The 16,926-nt window shown below is 40.9% G+C and overlaps 1 protein-coding gene across 4 annotated transcripts in view; it reads left to right on the forward strand.

Moving 5' to 3' along the window:
• The window catches only part of PUM3 (pumilio RNA binding family member 3), a 45,993-nt gene extending 37,363 nt beyond the window's left edge, over positions 1 to 8,630 (forward strand). For 2 of the 4 annotated variants that reach the window (XM_040245083.1, XM_040245004.1), the window contains exons 16-18: positions 1,921 to 2,008; positions 4,333 to 4,423; positions 7,010 to 8,630. In XM_040245083.1, the coding sequence (XP_040101017.1) occupies positions 1,921 to 2,008; positions 4,333 to 4,423; positions 7,010 to 7,142 (312 nt within the window). In that variant the 3' untranslated portion in view covers positions 7,143 to 8,630. Of the gene's footprint in view, positions 1 to 1,920; positions 2,009 to 4,320; positions 4,424 to 7,009 lie in introns of all 4 variants that reach the window. The other 2 variants (XM_040244916.1, XM_040244831.1) reach the window with 1 other exon arrangement.
• The last annotated feature ends 8,296 nt before the right edge of the window (positions 8,631 to 16,926 follow it).

Raw genomic sequence — 16,926 nt, forward strand, 5'->3', positions numbered from 1 at the left:
CATTTGTATGTACTTCTTTTCTCAGTCGCCAGTGCTGCCCATACTTCCATTTTCCTGCACTCTTCCTGCAGAAACTGACTTATTCGTCCTTCTGAGTCCTCAGAATCCTTCTCCATGAAGTCCTTCTTAATTCCCTCTCAAGGAGAAACTCTATGCTCTTTCCTTTCCTTTTTTTTTTTTTGAATTATTTATTTTTGGCTGTGTTGGGTCTTTGTTGCGTTGAGCAGGCTTTCTCCAGTTGCAGCGAGCAGGAGCTGCTCTCTAGTTGCAATGCACAGGCTTTTCATTGTGGTGAGTTCTCCTGTTGCAGAGCACAGGCTGTAGGTGAGTGGGTTTCAGTAGTTACGGTGCACAAGCTTAGTCACCCCATTGACACGTGGTATCTTAATTCCCAGACCAGGAATTGGACCCATGTCCCTTGCGTAGACAGGCAGACTTTTAACCACTGGACCATCAGGAAAATCCTCTTTGCTCTTTCTGATTGCTCTTGCTTATGTTATTTGGGCCTTGTATTATTCCGTCTTGTATCTCAAGCTTATCGGTTCATGCACCAGTTATGTGCTAGGCAGTGGCCCACACTCCCCCCACCCCCACCTAAAAAAGAGAATGCCATTTGGGGAAACATTATAGTTAAATAAATATGTACACAAATGATTATTTATTGTAGAATAGAGATAAGCGGTGTGAAGGAAAACTTTAGGTTCTGTGGGATTGTATAAGAATGGGAACCAACTTGTCCTCAGAGGACTTCCCAGGGCAGTGAAAGCTAAGCTGAGACCCAGAAGATGGATAGCTGAGTGAAGGAAGAAGATTCTAGGCAGAGAGAAGAGCCATGTGGGGCCTCCTGGAGGAAGTAAAGAGCTCAGCATGTTTGAGAACAGCAGGCACAGGGGGCTGGAAGTCAGTGAGCAGAGGGAAGAGGAAGGCAGAAGCCAAATTCTTCTGGGGCCTCGTCCTGTGCAGGGTTGTGAGCTCCTGATGGAAAGACATGTTTGGGGAGCTGGCCATTGTCTGACACAAGAGATGGGGAAAGAAATGGGCCGGGCGTCTTAGAGCTTCCCGGACTCCTGCCATCATGGAGCAGATCCTATTAAGAAATTGGGATGATGCATGTGTCTTGAAAGTTCCTCTGTAAGGAGATAGAGCTTGTCTCCCACACTGGACACGGAGAGATTGATCTCTATGCGAACAGTTCATATGGCCCTTGAAAAGGAGGGAGGTTAAGCTGAAAGATTTTCTTATCCTGCTCACCAGGCAGTGCTTCTCAGGCACCTGTACTTAAACATCGTGCAACATCAGGTTTCAGTGTTTCTACTGTGTTGCTCCTCAGAACTGCATATGACAATCGGAAAAGTGGTTTGTGTGATCTTAAGACGAGCCTAGTGGTAGAGCTGTTCAGTCTGGAGCTCGCGAAGCTGTGTGTGAGCTATGTTGGTGGCTGTGTTATCTTGAATAAGTGTCTTCATTTCGGTTGGGGTTGGAGTAGGTCTTGTCTTTCCAGGAGTAGTAGTCATTCTCAATAAAGACCTCTTAAGCCTTGTGGACAGAGAAGGTGATGGCACCCTACTCCAGTACTCTTGCCTGGAAAATCCCATGGATGGAGGAGCCTGGTAGGCTGCAGTCCATGGGGTCACTAAGAGTCGGACACGACTGAGCAACTTCACTTTCACTTTTCACTTTCATGCATTGGAGAAGGAAATGGCAACCCACTCCAGTGTTCTTGCCTGGAGAATCCCAGGGATGGGGGAGCCTGATGGGCTGCAGTCTATGGGGTCGCACAGGGTTGGACACGACTGAAGCGACTTAGCAGCAGCAGCAAGCCTTGTGGAACTTTCAGCTTGCCTGAGACCTTATCCGTATGTGGTGATATCAGGTAGATGAAGGCAGCTTCTTAATTAATGTGTTCTTGACCTCTCACAGCTTCACATAGCAGAACATCCTGCTGGACATTTGGTTCTGAAGTGGTTAATCGAGCAAGATAAAAAGATGAAAGAACGTGGAAGAGAAGGTAGGCTGTGCAACTTGACCTCCTCTGGTATTGTATGTGAAATTTCAGTAATGTCTGGCATCCTTGAACTTTATGCTGGCCTTTTATGAGCTCAGATGAAAACTTGTTGAGTGTTGAGACATGATAGCTGTAAGAAATGATTTAGTGGTTACTACTTTTTCCCCTGGAGATTTGTCTCCTTGAATCCTTCCATTTTCTTTCCCTTTCCCACCCTCCCTCCCTCTTCTACTACTTCAGACCTCAAAACAGGCTTGTCCAGTGGTTTAAAATGCCATTTTATTCTTTGAGGATGGTGAGAGCTGAGTAGGAGGGCCCGTTTGTGAGTATCATCACCCCAATTGAAAAACATATTTATCTCTAGTTTTGAGGAAAGGATAACCAGAAGAAAATTACCCTTATCAGAGAATTTTGAACTGATGCTAATTTGGCCTTGGAATACATATGACCAAAGAGCAAGCCAGTCCTTGGCACTTCTCGGTTTTTCATAAACCTTACAGCTGCTCTGTGGAAACTCAGCTCCCAGGAGGATGACAGCATCTTTTATCTAAGTGAGAAGTTGCATGTCCTTCCCCTGTCAGTCCTGTCTCTTTGACCAGACCTTCTCTTTCTAAATTCAAACTCAATTCAGACTCTATTTTAGCCACTAAAGAGATTTCCTCCCACTGAGTTAAAACAGTTCAGGCTTTCTATTACTGTGTCTGGAAAAAGTGACAGATCATGAATTTATGTCTTGAGGCAAGTTGGAGTGCTGATGGCTAGCAAAGCAATCACTGAAGCAGTAGAGCTGGCACTTCTCACTCTGTCTTTAAGAAGATAGACTTGGCCCTATTTCTCACTGTAATTTTTTTTTTAATAAAAAAATCTTCTTGTAATAAACTTTGAAGAAAAAATAATGTATTGAATCTCTTTTTCATTATTAAAAAGTCGATACATAGTTGAGCTGAGTTTATGTCAGAAGAGTGTTCTTGCTTACTTTTAAAATGTGAAGAATTTTCTAGTGACTTTTCTCCTTATTTCAACTGCACTGGCAACCCTAAAACACATCTGCTTGGACTTGAAGTATCCATCGTTTTCATGTAGCGCTGAATGCATGGCTACCACTCTTGGTTATCTGTTGCTGTGTAACAAGCTGCCTCAAAACCTAGTAGTTTTCAGAACAGCAGTCATTTGGTAGTGTTTGGTGGAGCTCTACCCCAAGTCATCCAGGGCTGCTTGGCTTGGGGTTGGAATATCCACTTACACCATGACTGGCAGTGGCTAAGTCCAGCAGTCTCAGTCCCCCTCTGGTGTGCTGAGTTTCCTTACAACATAGTGGTCGAGTTTCAGGACAATGAAGTAGGTACAAGGTACTTCATGATTTAGCCTCAGAAGTGATTTAAGGTCACTTGTACCATACTTTCATGTCAGTCACAAAGGCCCACCCAGTTCACAAGAAGATACCAGTTCCACCTCTAGATGGGGAAGTGGCACTATTCTAGAAGCATACGCAGGAAAGGAGATGTTGCTGTGGCCACCTTTGGAAAACGGCATCTGCCTCACCAGTTGGTTTCTGTCCCTCTTGAGCACGAGCCACAAAGAGTGAAATAGCCATAGACCCCTTGGCTTTTAAAGGTTCCTCACTATTGGATATCTTTGAATGAATTATACTTAGGGCCTACCCAAGATATCTGTCTTTAAAATAGGTTGTCCCTACTTCCGTCTGTACCAGATCCTGGTACTCAGAGTTTCTCCTTTGTCCTAGAGTTAGTCATGCTTAGATGATCCAGTGAATACAGTAATATACTGTAAAACCTTGGGAATCAGATGTACTGAAATAACAGAAGATGAATGGTATTTTTGATGGAAGAACAAATGTTTAGTGTTGTAGAGAGAAAACAGTTGTGTTCATGGCACCTTCGGAGTGAGCATTTTCCTTGAGGAGCAACTTGATTTTAACCAAACACTGCTATTACACCTTTACTTCCTGAATAACTTTCAGATTAGGGTTAAATCATTAAATAGTACAAAGAAATGCAAACCTGACCAAGTGAGCATTTCATTGTTTCTCTTGAGTAATTACTGCTAAACATAGCTGGGGATTTGGGTCAGAGTTGAAAGAAATGGCTATATTAAAAACGCGTTATGTCAAGCTGAGCTTAACATATTGTCAAGCTTAACATATCGTCAAGCTGAGCTTAACAATATCGTGTTAAGTGATTATTGGGTGAGAACTCTATTAGCTTTCTTATTAAAACATTTTCACACTCTAAGAGTAGTAGAGAGAGAGTGATTGGGAGTTTAAATATTGGTATATGACATTCATGAAGTTTCAGTTTATTTTACAGGTTGTTTTGCAAAAATACTCCTAGAACGTGTTGGTGTGAAGAACCTGAAGTCCTGGGCCAGTGTCAATCGAGGAGCCATTATTCTCTCTAGGTATATAGAGTGTGTGCCTTCCCTGCTGAGGCTTCGTATCCAAATGCCTGTTGGTGCAAAACATGGTTCCTTCACATTTATTTCTTGGTAGGAATGTCTGTTTTCAGTAGCCCAGCATTCCTCTCAGTCACCCTTGGTCTTAATTTGCCAAATATTAGAGGGTAAGTGTCACTTTTTCCATAGGCCCTCTTTTGGATATCAAGGATCATAAAATTAGGGTGTTTCCAAGGTATCATTTGATTGTTTCACCATATTTTTGGTTTTGATCACAGTATAATTATATGCTTTTTTAATGAATTAGTTTTGTTCCTATGGAATCTGATGAAACTTTTTTTTTTTAAATCACAGCTGACTTTACATATAATTCTTTGTTTTCAACTATTCTGAAAGGATTCGAGAAGCATTAGCTATTATAGTCTACCTACTTATCTTCATTTCTAATTAAAATGATAGAAAATTGATGATTTATGAATTGAGACATATGGTTAACTTGTATATTTTTGCCTGGACATAGGTTGAGTTTATAATTTACAGGGCATTGAAATTGCCATGTATTCTGTTCCCAGATAAAACCCTTCTATTAAGGATATTCATTTTTAAATAGATTCTGTGTTGCTTTAAAGCAATCACAGTTGATTTTTCACCCTGCTGTGACATCAGGCTTTGGAAAAAAACAGTTACCAGTTTCAGCTTGAATTTCCCATAGTATTTCACATGCAAGATCCTCTGCAATTTAATTTGTATTGTTTATACATCACAGGTATTTCTTCAGTTTATATTTTGATTTGGTACACATGTACTCACAAGTATGTACATTCCAAATGGGCATTCTCTCTTTTTTTTTTTTTTTTGGTATATCAGTATCTCCAGATGCACAGGTGATATTGATCACTAATTTATTCCTTATTAAAATTAGCTCATTTTCCAGTTGAAACAGGAACTTTTATGACATGGATTTCTTTACCAGGCATTTGGAGTGTTAACAACCTACTGACATATTCTTTCATTACATGCAATTAACTAAAAATTCTGGCAGTGCCATAAAATTAATTTTTTAAGATTGATCATCAATCAGAACTACCCTTGGGTAGATTTCAAACATGAGAACGATACTGTAGGTTTATTATGGAGAACTCCATAAAACTGAAATATGAAATATCTGAGGTTCTAAGAGAAGTGAAGCTGTAGATAAGTTAATAATTGATTATTATAATTATTTTGTATTTGGTTATAGATTATTGTCAGTCACGTGCTTGACTTGTTTGGCAAGATTCTTTGCTTGTTTATATTTTTCTTTAAACTCATGCAGTACATGTATGTGTTTTTATTTTTGGTTTGTTTTGCTAAACCTTTAGGAGTAAGTGGAAAAGCCTCATTCTGGGTAAAACAACCAGCCTTGTATGCAGTCTGAAAAACAACTCAGGGAAGCATTATTCTCTAGCATTGAAATGCATGGGTTCCATTCCCAGCTCACTGTGTGGCCTTGCACAAATTATTCAACTTTTCTGAGCCTTAATTTTCTTGGATGTAAAATGAGATTAATAATAATCTTAGGTTGTTGGGAAAACTAAATGAGATAATGCATACGTGATGCTTAGCATTAGGTCTAATGCCTATGTTCGATAAATATTAACCTGTATTACTATTGTGCATGATGTGACTGTGTGTTTAGCCAAGGTATATAAAATAAAAACACCCAGTGAGTCACAAGTCTGTTAAGAGGGCACCTTTCAGCTTTGTAGGTGGCAGGCAGTACTTGTTGCTTGTCTCCCACAAGCATTGGAATGCTGTTGGGGGCTGCTCATTTCCCCTCCTCTCTATGGACATTATGGAAATATTGCAGCCAAGGTCTTTCAAAAGTGCCAAGTGATTACTTTCTAGGATGTATTTCAGTGGTCAGTAAATGTGGTCATGAGGAAGTCAGGGGAGAATAAGAAATTCAGCCCTGAAGTTTGACAACAGAGTGCCTATGACCTGGCCCCTATCTAGAGAAAGGGGCCTACTTGTTGCCAGCCTGCAGGGCTCTGCTCACCTGGGATAGAGTGCCCCAGCAAGGTCTCAGAGAGCAGAGCTGACCTTATCTTATTCAGTGACTCACATCAATCGAATACTTAACTACGTGTCAGGCTCTGGCTAGGTGCTTTAGGTACGAGATCATGTGAGCCTCAAAAAACAACCCTGTGAGGTAGAAGGTGGATTCTTTTGCTGATTCCATTTTACAGGCCAGGAAATTGCAGTCTTTGAGAATTTTAATGCACGCTCTTGGTTGTATAGTTACTAGAGTGTCAGAGGCATTTTTCAAATCCGGACAGGTAAGGTATAAGGTAAACCTCTTCACCCCTTCAGTCAGTGTTTTAGCAATAGAGTTCAGCAAGAAGACCATTCATTAACTGCTTACCTTTTATGCTGCCCACCTCCCTACATGTACACCTACTTGCAGGTGTTAACTCAGCTACTCAGTGAGCATTTCTTGACTGTCTGCTCTGAATTTTTTACAGTGTGTGAAGGTAGTATTTGCAGACCAGTCTAGGAGGCTTTATGAAATACACTTTTTTGTTGTTGTTTATTTCTGTCTTCTCTCTTCAGCCTTCTCCAGAGTTCTGATCAAGAAGTTGCAAATAAAGTCAAAGCTGGACTGAAAAGCCTGATTCCTGCCTTGGAAAAAAGCAAAAACACCAGCAAAGGAATAGAAATGCTACTTGAAAAGCTGACTGCCTAGGTGGAAACAGTTAAGAGCTAGTTGGAGTCATTTTTCTTGTTCTGTTTTCCCAGTGCAGGGAAGAAGGGCTAGGGTCCATCTTACTGGTAATTTGGGTGCTCTGTATATGTGTTTCTTCTTTGTATAAGAATCTATTTATAAAATCGTTTCTAAAAATGTCCTTTTTACGAAAACAGTCTCAGCCTTCTCTTTTATCATATTGAATAGTAAGCAAGTCACAATGGAAAAGGTTTGGCAGCCATACACAAGGACCAAACAAATTCATACAAGGTAGTTGTATGCATTGATTCAGGGGGAAAGACACCTTCAGTGAACAGTCTGAGAGAGCTTCTTGGAGGAGGACGAGCAATCAGAGAGCTTCAGATGAGGCCATGTGTGCGTGCTGAGTTGCTCAGCTGTACTACATCTGACTCTTTGTGACCCCACCTCATGAACCGTAGCCCACCAGGTTCCTCTGTCCCTGGGATTCTTGTGGTGAGAATGCTGGAGTGGGTTGCCGTTTCCTCCTCTAGGGGATCTTCCTGAGGATGTGGTAGATGAGAGTAGGGGAGTCCTTGGTGGGAGTAGTGCTTCAGGATCCCTTGGGGCCCAATGGCATAGGGATGGGGCCTCTCTACATCTAGGGCAGCTGCATTCCCAGCTGCCTGACGGATTGGACACCATGTTAGATTTTGTTGGAAACAAGTGACTACAGTAAATTAAGATTTGTAGGGGAAAACGTGCTGGGTGAATTAAACGATCACACTGGGTAGCGGTGTGAATGTCAGGGCCACAGGGAAAATCTTCCTGTCTTTGAAACTGGCCCTTCCAGCTGTTTGTAATGAGACTCTCTGTTTTGGAACTTTTCCCTAAAGTAGTTGAGGGCTCCAGGGTTTGAATTAGAAGGAAGGTTATGCGGATTTGTTAATAATGCAGCAATTTGAATTTAAGTACAAGTTGGGTGTTTGAATTTTAAAACTACACTTGACTCCCAAGGAACCAAGTTTGCAAGGATTGGTAGCCCTTGGAAGGATTCGTAGTCAGGCTCACGTAGCCCTGCCTATGAATACTGACTGCTTTTGAAACCAAGCTTCAGTGCTTTCTCTAAGTAGTCTGCTATGACAGCACAACCACTTGATTCTGCACCGGGGTTCCACCTGAGAACAGCAGAGCCTTTCCTGCCAGACTGCCTGGTCCCAGGACTACTTCTAACACAGGAGATGTCACCTGCTGCCCTTTCTGACAGGTGCCTTGAAAAGAGCCCATGCCGGTGGTTCTCTTGTGTAGATTGTCTACCTGCCTACACCCCCATCCCCCTCCCAACTGGCCCTAAGGATGGAGATGTGGAACTGCTGGGTCTGGGTGTGGGGTGATGAGATATAATGGGGAAGAAGCTTGCTTTTGTTGGACCAGTGTATTGTGAGTCTGTTTTCCATATAATGGGCCCATTTAGAAAGAGATGGGGACAAAACTGCTATTTGTTCCATCTATAAGACTAAAATAAAATAACATCCGCAGTTTTGAAAGTTAAGAGTATTAGGAAGCATATCTCAAAACCAGAAACCCTTCGTCTGCCCTACTCCTTTTTGCTCTTGGCCTTGTCCTTCTCAGAAGCAACTTTCAGTTCTTTTTTAGCTCTGCTAGGTGTTTAAACAGAAATTTTGAGGTTTTAAAAAATATATATGTTTTAAACGTTTTCTTTTAACTTCGTGTTATGGCAAGATACACAGTGAGACCTTTCACCACCACTGTTCCCCTACTTTGTTTCTTTCCATTTTCCCAAAACAATTGCATCATTTTTGAAAAATTGGTGTTCAGTTTATATGATTATGCTGACATCACTTCTTAAATACGGAAGGAAGTAATGAACGGTCATGACATTTCCTTTACTAATTTCTTTTTCCTGGGATTAATAAATTGCCTCGTTTATTTTTATTTACTTTCTTTCCTACATTCCTATTATTTTTCTCAAACTGACCATCAGAATTGTTTAAACTCTTCTCCAGTAGGCCCCATTTCCTCTATTTTTTTCAGCCTGGCAAGGCTCCCATGTCATTTTGGTGTCCACCCTTTTCCCCATGGTTCTGATATGTCCCACCTCATATGCTTCGGGTGGGTCAGAAATGTGCTGAGATTTTAACAGCTTCAACCCTTACTCCACAAAGCCATTACACACATCTCCTTGATTAGTTCACATCAGTGTTCTTTTGCAAACTAATCCCAGGGGCCCTTCCCTTAAGTCAGTGATGGGTTTTAGGAGGGTCTTGACCAATATGCTTCTCAGAGAAGTATATTCCTGGGAAAGTTTCCTTTAGTCTCAGACCCACAAGGAACAGAGTCCCCTTCCTGCCTACTGACTTTAGTGTATGCAGAAAGCACACTGGGGATGGTGGAGCAGAAGGTTGAAGAATCTGAAACCTTGATGTTGAACTGCTGAATAATCAACTTCCCTACTACTGAACTTCCTGCTACATGAGAGAATTAACTTTCATTTATCACTTAGGCCATTTCGAGTTGAATCTTTGGAAACTTGCAGCCCAAAGTGTGCTTATCTCACTGAATAGTAATTTCCACCCTGTCCAGTTCATCAGGTTAGCTGGCAGACACCTCTCCTGGAGCCAGCTGGCTTTCATCCTGGGCCTTCCCTTCATGTCTCCTATGGAAAGCCCATTTCCAGGACCCCATGCATTTCATCTTCTTGCTTAACATCCTCTTTTGAATGGGGCACAGTCTCTAGTAGCTTCCTGAGAAAGAATGCATATGTGGTCAGAATTTAAAGTCTGAATGTCTTTATTCTACCCTTTCACATCTGGGCACCTATTTTAGCTGGTTATAGAATTCTAGTTTGAAATTAATTTTGCTGTGGAATTTTGAAGACATGGGTCAGTATTTCCTTCAGCTTACAGAGTGACTTTGGAAATTCAGTACCATTATTATTCTCAGTCTTTTGTATGTGGCCTTTTTTGGAGGGATGAGAGGGTTTTCTCTGAAAGGTTTCAGGACTTTATCGCCAGCCTCATCCTCGTATTTCAGAATCTTGGCATTGCTATCTATTGTGTGTTATCTCCTCTTCATTATTCATACTGGGTAATTGTTTAGGACTTTCATTGGAGAAGGCAAGCCCTCCCATCCAGGGGCTATGTTTGTATTATCTCCCTAACCCCCACTTCTTCCAACCCTGTTTTTTTCTCTACTTTCTCTTTGAAGCTCCTATTTTGCAGATTTTGAATGCTGATTTGATCCACAAATTTTTTCTTTCAATTCTTTGGCCTTTTGATTTGCTTTCTGGGTGAAATATTTTCTCCACTTTTTCTTTCAGCCCTTCCATTGTCTTTTTTAAAATTTTTATGTTTTTAAACTTTACTGAGGAATAATTGAATAAAATATAATAAAATTATACATATTTAAAGTGATATACATGCAGAATGATTCCAAGATCAAAATAAGTAACACATATGGATAAATGTTTTTATTTTACTTAAGTATATGCCGAGAAGTGGAGTTGTTGGGTCGTATGGTAACTCCACATTTAATCATTTGAACAACTGCCAGACTTTTTCAATGTGACTGTTCCATTTTACATGTCCATAGCAGTGTGTGAGGGCTCCAATCCCCCTACATCCTCACCAACAGTTGTTAGTATTTGACTTTTTAATTATTGCTATCCTTATGGGTGTGAAGTATTATCTCTTTGTGTTTTTTATTTGTATTTCCCTTTTGACCTTCCCTTGACCTTAGTGAGGTCAAGCATCTTTTCCTGCTCCTATTGGCTGTTATGTTTTCCTTGAACAAATAACTCTTTAGATCCTTTGCTCATTTTTCAATTGAGTTTTTTATGTTTTTATTATTAAGTTGTTAGAGTTCTTTATATATTCTGGATACAAGTCCTTTATCAGATGTATGATTTGCAAATATTATTTACTCTCTTTCTGTCTGTTGTTTTTTGACTTCCATGATAGTGTTCTTTGAGACACAAAGGTTTTAATTTTGATGAAATCTAATTTATTTTTTTCTTTGGTTGCTTGTACTTTTAGAGTCATATCTAAGAATTCATGGCCAAATCCAAGGTGTTAAAGATTTACTTCTGTGTTTCCTTCTAAGAGCTTTCTAATTTTAAATCTTATATTTGGGTCTTTGATCCATTTTGTGTTAGTTTTTGTATATGGTGTAAAATAAGGGTCTCCCACTTTATTCTTTTGCACATGGCTTTCCAGTCATCCTAGCATCATTTGTTGAAAAGCCATTTATCCCTCTGAGTGATCTTGGCACCTCTGTTGAAAATCAGTTGACCATAAGCACATGATTCCATTTCTGGACTTTGAGCTCTTATTCCATTAATGTATATCCTGATGCTAGTACAACACTGTCTTGATTAGCTGCTGGATATTTGAGGGGTGTGCATGTTTTATGTATTCATACGCTGCTCGGTTCAACTGGGTGCAGTTTTTGTGTTCACTCAGTGTTTCTCACAGACAGAATCACTCCTATTGTTCTTTAATATGTCGATCAAATTGGAAAACCCTTCCTCCTTCCCTGTGATTGTCTATGCTTAGCACTCCTTGGTCTGTTAGCTAAACCAAGAAAAGTACTAAGAAAAATGGCAGTCAGGATTGGGAGTATGAAGTATAAAAATGTCTCATGACAATTGTTAATCCAGTTGACAAACATTTCTTGTGCACTTACTATTTCATAATCTCACTCAACTCTCAGGGTGGGAGGGGCCATAGAGGGGCAGGGAATTAAGAGGTATAAACTGTCATGTACAAAATAAGCTACAAGGATATATTGTACAACACAAGGAATACAACCTATATTTTATAATAACTGCAAGTGGAGTATAATCTTTAAAAATTTGAATCACTGTACTGTACACTTGTAACATATAATACAACTACAAAAAAATTATCAAAAGAAAGAGGCTCAGAAAATGTCTATATAATAAGTTCATGCTAAATTACTATGAGAAGCTAGGAATGGTTACTCTGTTTCCCTTCAGTTTTAAAGTTTGACTTTTTTCAATTTTAAAATATTAGGAATTTATATATATTTGGTCAGTCCTTCCATTGTCTTTTATTTTCATTTTGTTTTACTTTGCTTTGTCTCTTTTCTGGTGTCTGCACTTTTTATTTTGGTCTCTCACGTTTGAGACTTTCTGGGAGAGATCTTTGGCTTTACTTTATATACACGTGTATGGGCCCACTCAGTCATATCTGACTCTCTGTAACCCCATGGACTGTATCCTGCTAGGCTCCTCTGTCCATAGAATTTTCCAGGCAAGAATACTGGAGTGGGTTGTCATTTCCTCCTACAGGGGATCTTCCTGACCCAGGGATCAAACCTGCGTCTCCTCCTTATGTATGTAAAGCCCTCCTTAATATACATAAGACCGCTAAAACCGATGAGAAAAGCAGCAGGACCTTCCGGAGTGTTGACAGTTCGTTGCACAGGTGATGAGGTGTGGCGGCTGCTGTTGGACCAGAGTCCTCCATATGTCGGGATCTGTAGGGCTTCTGCTTGGAGCTCTCGGTGCCTCTGGAGGGGATGCCAGCCAGCAGCCAGAATTCTGGTTGCGCAGCACTGTCAGGTCTTCATTCCCCCACCTGTTTTGCACACAGTGCCTGTCTGTCATGCTCTCTTGTATCTGGGACCCCATAGCTTGGCGAAACTGAACACTGGAATCCACAAAATAAACTCAGTCTTTTGCCATTGTGTGGACTGATAGCCCATTTGAGTCAATCCCCTGTTTTTATCCTAGGGCTTACCCCAACTCTTTCCAGTACTTAGCACCTCTTGCTGAAATTTTCTGTAATCACAGAGAGAATTAGCTTGCTTCTCTGCATGGACCTGCTATTCAGCTTTCTTGGCCCTGTTACTTTCTCCACAGCTTCCTCTTCTCCCAGATATTTGTTGCTGTTGTTCAGTCACTGATGACTTCTCCCGTTTCCTCTGTTGTTTCAACTTTATACTAGTTTTATTTGTTCTTAGCAGAAATCAACAGATGGTTTTAACTACACTGAGAACAACTTACCTGACTGAATGGAGGCTGTATTTTCCATGGAAAAGTTTACTGGATTTGAGAAATGTTTTTAATTTTAAATTTTAACTTTTGTAGTTTTCAGATTGCACTTCCATCCTTTTCTCAGGGATTTAACAGACTTTGCCTGGAAGAAACGAGAACCTCTTCCCCTTTCAGTTCTGTTCAGTTGCTTGTCGTGTCTGACTCTTTGTGACCCCATTAACCACAACACGACAGGCGTCCCTTTCCATCACCAACTCACCAACTCAGCTTCTTCCTCCAGCCAGCGTTTCTCATGATGTACTCTGCATAGAAGTTAAATAAGCAGGGTGACAATATACAGCCTTGACGTACTCCTTTTCCTATTTGGAACCAGTCTGTTGTTCCATGTCCGGTTCTCACTGTTGCTTCCTGACCTTTAAGACTAGGTTAATCCCCTTTAAGACTAGGGTAATGTGCGTTCAGTTCAGTTCAGTTTCAGTTGCTCAATCGTGTCCGACTCTTTGCAACCCCATGAATCGCAGCACGCCAGGCCTCCCTGTCCATCACCATCTCCCGGAGTTCACTCAGACTCACGTCCATCGAGTCAGTGATGCCATCCAGCCATCTCATCGTCTGTCGTCCCCTTCTACTCCTGCCCCCAATCCCTCCCAGCATCAGAGTCTTTTCCAGTGAGTCAACTCTTTGCGTGAGGTGGCCAAAGAACTGGAGTTTCAGCTTTAGCATCATTCCTTCCAAAGAAATCCCAGGGCTGATCTCCTTCAGAATGGACTGGTTGGATCTCCTTGCAGTCCAAGGGACTCTCAAGAGTCTTCCCTAACACCACAGTTCAAAAGCATCAATTCTTTGGCACTCAGCTTTCTTCACAGTCCAACTCTCACATCCATACATGACCACAGGAAAAACCATAGCCTTGACTAAACGGACCTTAGTCGGCAAAGTAATGTCTCTGCTTTTCAACATGTTATCTAGGTTGGTCATAACTTTCCTTCCAAGAAGTAAGCGTCTTTTAATTTCGTGGCTGCAGTCACCATCTGCAGTGATTTTGTAGCCCAAAAAATAAAGTCTGACACTGTTTCCACTGTTTCCCCATCTATTTCCCATGAAGTGATGGGACCGGATGCTGTGATTTTCGTTTTCGGAATGTTGAGCTTTAAGCCAACTTTTTCACTCTCTTTCACTTTCATCAAGAGGCTTTTTAGTTCCTTACTCTCTGCCATAATGGTGGTGTCATCTGCATATCTGAGGTTATTGAGATTTCTCCCGGCAATCTTGATCCCAGCTTGTGTTTCTTCCAGTCCAGCGTTTCTCATGATGTACTCTGCATAGAAGTTAAATAAGCAGGGTGACAATAGACAGCCTTGACGCACTCCTTTTCCGATTTGGAACCTGTCTGTTGTTCATGTGCATTAGCCTAGTGGAATAAGACTTCCTGCATGCAAAGGATAGGTTCTTTAAAAAATGTGGTGGCACTTCTGTTTCTATTTGCAATGAAGTTTTAAAAAGGTTACATCTTAATTAAAGCAAGTTACTCACTCTTAAGAGTGTGTCTTACAAATACAAGAATGTATGTTTATTTTTAAAATAATGGTTAAGAGAGGACAAGGTCTCAGAAAAAGCAGCAACCATTTAACTGAATCACTAATCAAACTTTTTTTATATTAAAATTAATGAACTTGGGACTTCCCTGGTAGTCCAGTGGCTAAGACTCTTCTCTCAATGCAGGGGGCCCAGGTTCAATCTCTGGTCAGGGAACTAGGTCCCATGTGCTGCAACTTAACACCCAGTGCAGCATAAATAAGTAAATAAACATTAAAAAAAAAAAAAAGCTAATGGACTTGCATCAACAAACATAAAAATCTGACTCAACTTTTTTTTTTTTGCCACTTCTGAACTGTTTGTTGAACCTTAGGAAACTAGGTTTATAATCCTGTCCATCTGTTAAGGACTGAATTAATTGTGTCCCCTTCAAGTCTGCGTGTAAAAAGCCTAACTGTGCTCCCCCACCTCAGAATGTGACTGTATTTGGATATAGGGTCTTTAAAAAGGTAATTAGGGTAAAATGAGGTCCCATAAGTGGGCCTTAGTTTAGTATGAGTGGGTATGTCCTTATAAGAAGAGATCGGGACACACGTAAAGAGAAAAAAAGAGAAAATGTCCCCAAGCCAGGGACAGAGGACTGTAAATGAAACAAACCCTGCTACACCTTCACCTTGGATTTCCAGCCTTCAGAACCTGTGAGGAGATAAACATCTTGTTTTTTAAGCTTCCCATGGCTGGTAAGTCGCTTCAGTCATGTTTGACTGTTTTCAACCCTGTGGAAGATAGCCTGCCAGTCTCCTCTGTCCATGGAATTCTCCGGGCAAAAATACTGGAGTGGGCTGTCATTTCCTCCTCCAGGGGATCTTCCTAACCCGGGATGAAACCCACGTCGCTATGTCTCCTGCATTGGCAGGCGAGCTCTTTACCACTAGCGCCATCTGGGAAGCCCCCTAGTCTGTGGTATTTGTTAGGCAGCCCTAGCAAACTAATACGCCATCTTTCCTTTTCTAAATTTAAAACCATTACCACCACAGTGCCCCCAAATTCCCTAACCCTTTTCCCCAGATGAATTCTTAGGGTTGTAAACGCAGTCTTAAGCAGGAGGTATATACTGTGTTCTTTGGATCACGTGTCTTTTATGAATAGTAACTAAAACTATTAGAGGCCTCTCTGTTCTGCATCCCAGAGTGTACAGACAGACACTGATTACTCTGTGCATGTTTGTACCCAAAACAGTGACTGGGAAGTGGTGCCAATATTTTCACTCCCATCCCTGTGAAGGAATGGTGTTTGGAATCTTTCATCAAAATGTTTTATAGTGTTTAAACATGGACTCATGCTATTGCTGAAGTGGACAGAGAAAGCTGCAAAAACATGGTAGTGAGAAATTTTGGCCCATGTGTTCTTGTTTTTAGGGAAGTTAATTCTTTCTTAGGGGAAGTGATTAGTTCTTCTCCCTGATATGTGACAACACTTAAGTGGAAGGTGATAGAAACCTAGTAAGGTTATGGGAATCATCTGACTTTGCTCTTTTGATGACTATAATTAAGCATAATGAATAATTTAGATATTTCAAATGACTTCCAGATGCTTGAAAAGAAGACTTTCCTTTTACATAGAAATTCTCTTGCATTTAAAACTCATGTTGTTCTTAATAAACCTTCAGTAAAGACAGACTTACTGCTGTTACATTCAACAGTACACGGTGATAGAATAAACATGATTGATCAAGAAAGACCTTTGTAACAGCAAGGAAGTGCTTTTAAGGGACTGAACATGTCTTGGGTTTTATTTTTTTCTTGCCAAATCAACTATTCTGTCCTATCTATTGTTTAACACAAGTCTAGTTCTAAATGTAGATCTGTTGGAATCCATTATATTGATATCTGCATGTGATACAACCTGGTGGAAGTGAGTTTTGGTCTGGCTGGCATCTCTTTGGGTGTTCCCCCCTCCCACATTTCACAGCCATCCTCCCTGGGTAGGGGTGAACCCATTATGACCTGCTTTAACCAGATGCATGTGACCCAAGTCTCCCAAATGACACTGAGCAACTAAGCACAGTACTCTTTTTAATAAATAGCTTCAAATCAGAATCTGGCATGAGACCAAAAACAGCATTTAGAGCTCTGGGGCCTCTGAGACAACTTGTGAGAGGTGATCTGCCTTTCCCTGGGGTCTCAAGCTCCTTATGCAGGCAGGCAGCACCAAGCTGTAGTTACATTTCATCAATTCTAAAAATGCACT

Source organism: Oryx dammah, unplaced genomic scaffold (genome assembly GCF_014754425.2).
Source record: "Oryx dammah isolate SB20612 unplaced genomic scaffold, SCBI_Odam_1.1 HiC_scaffold_1, whole genome shotgun sequence".
NCBI classification, from domain to species: domain Eukaryota; kingdom Metazoa; phylum Chordata; class Mammalia; order Artiodactyla; family Bovidae; genus Oryx; species Oryx dammah.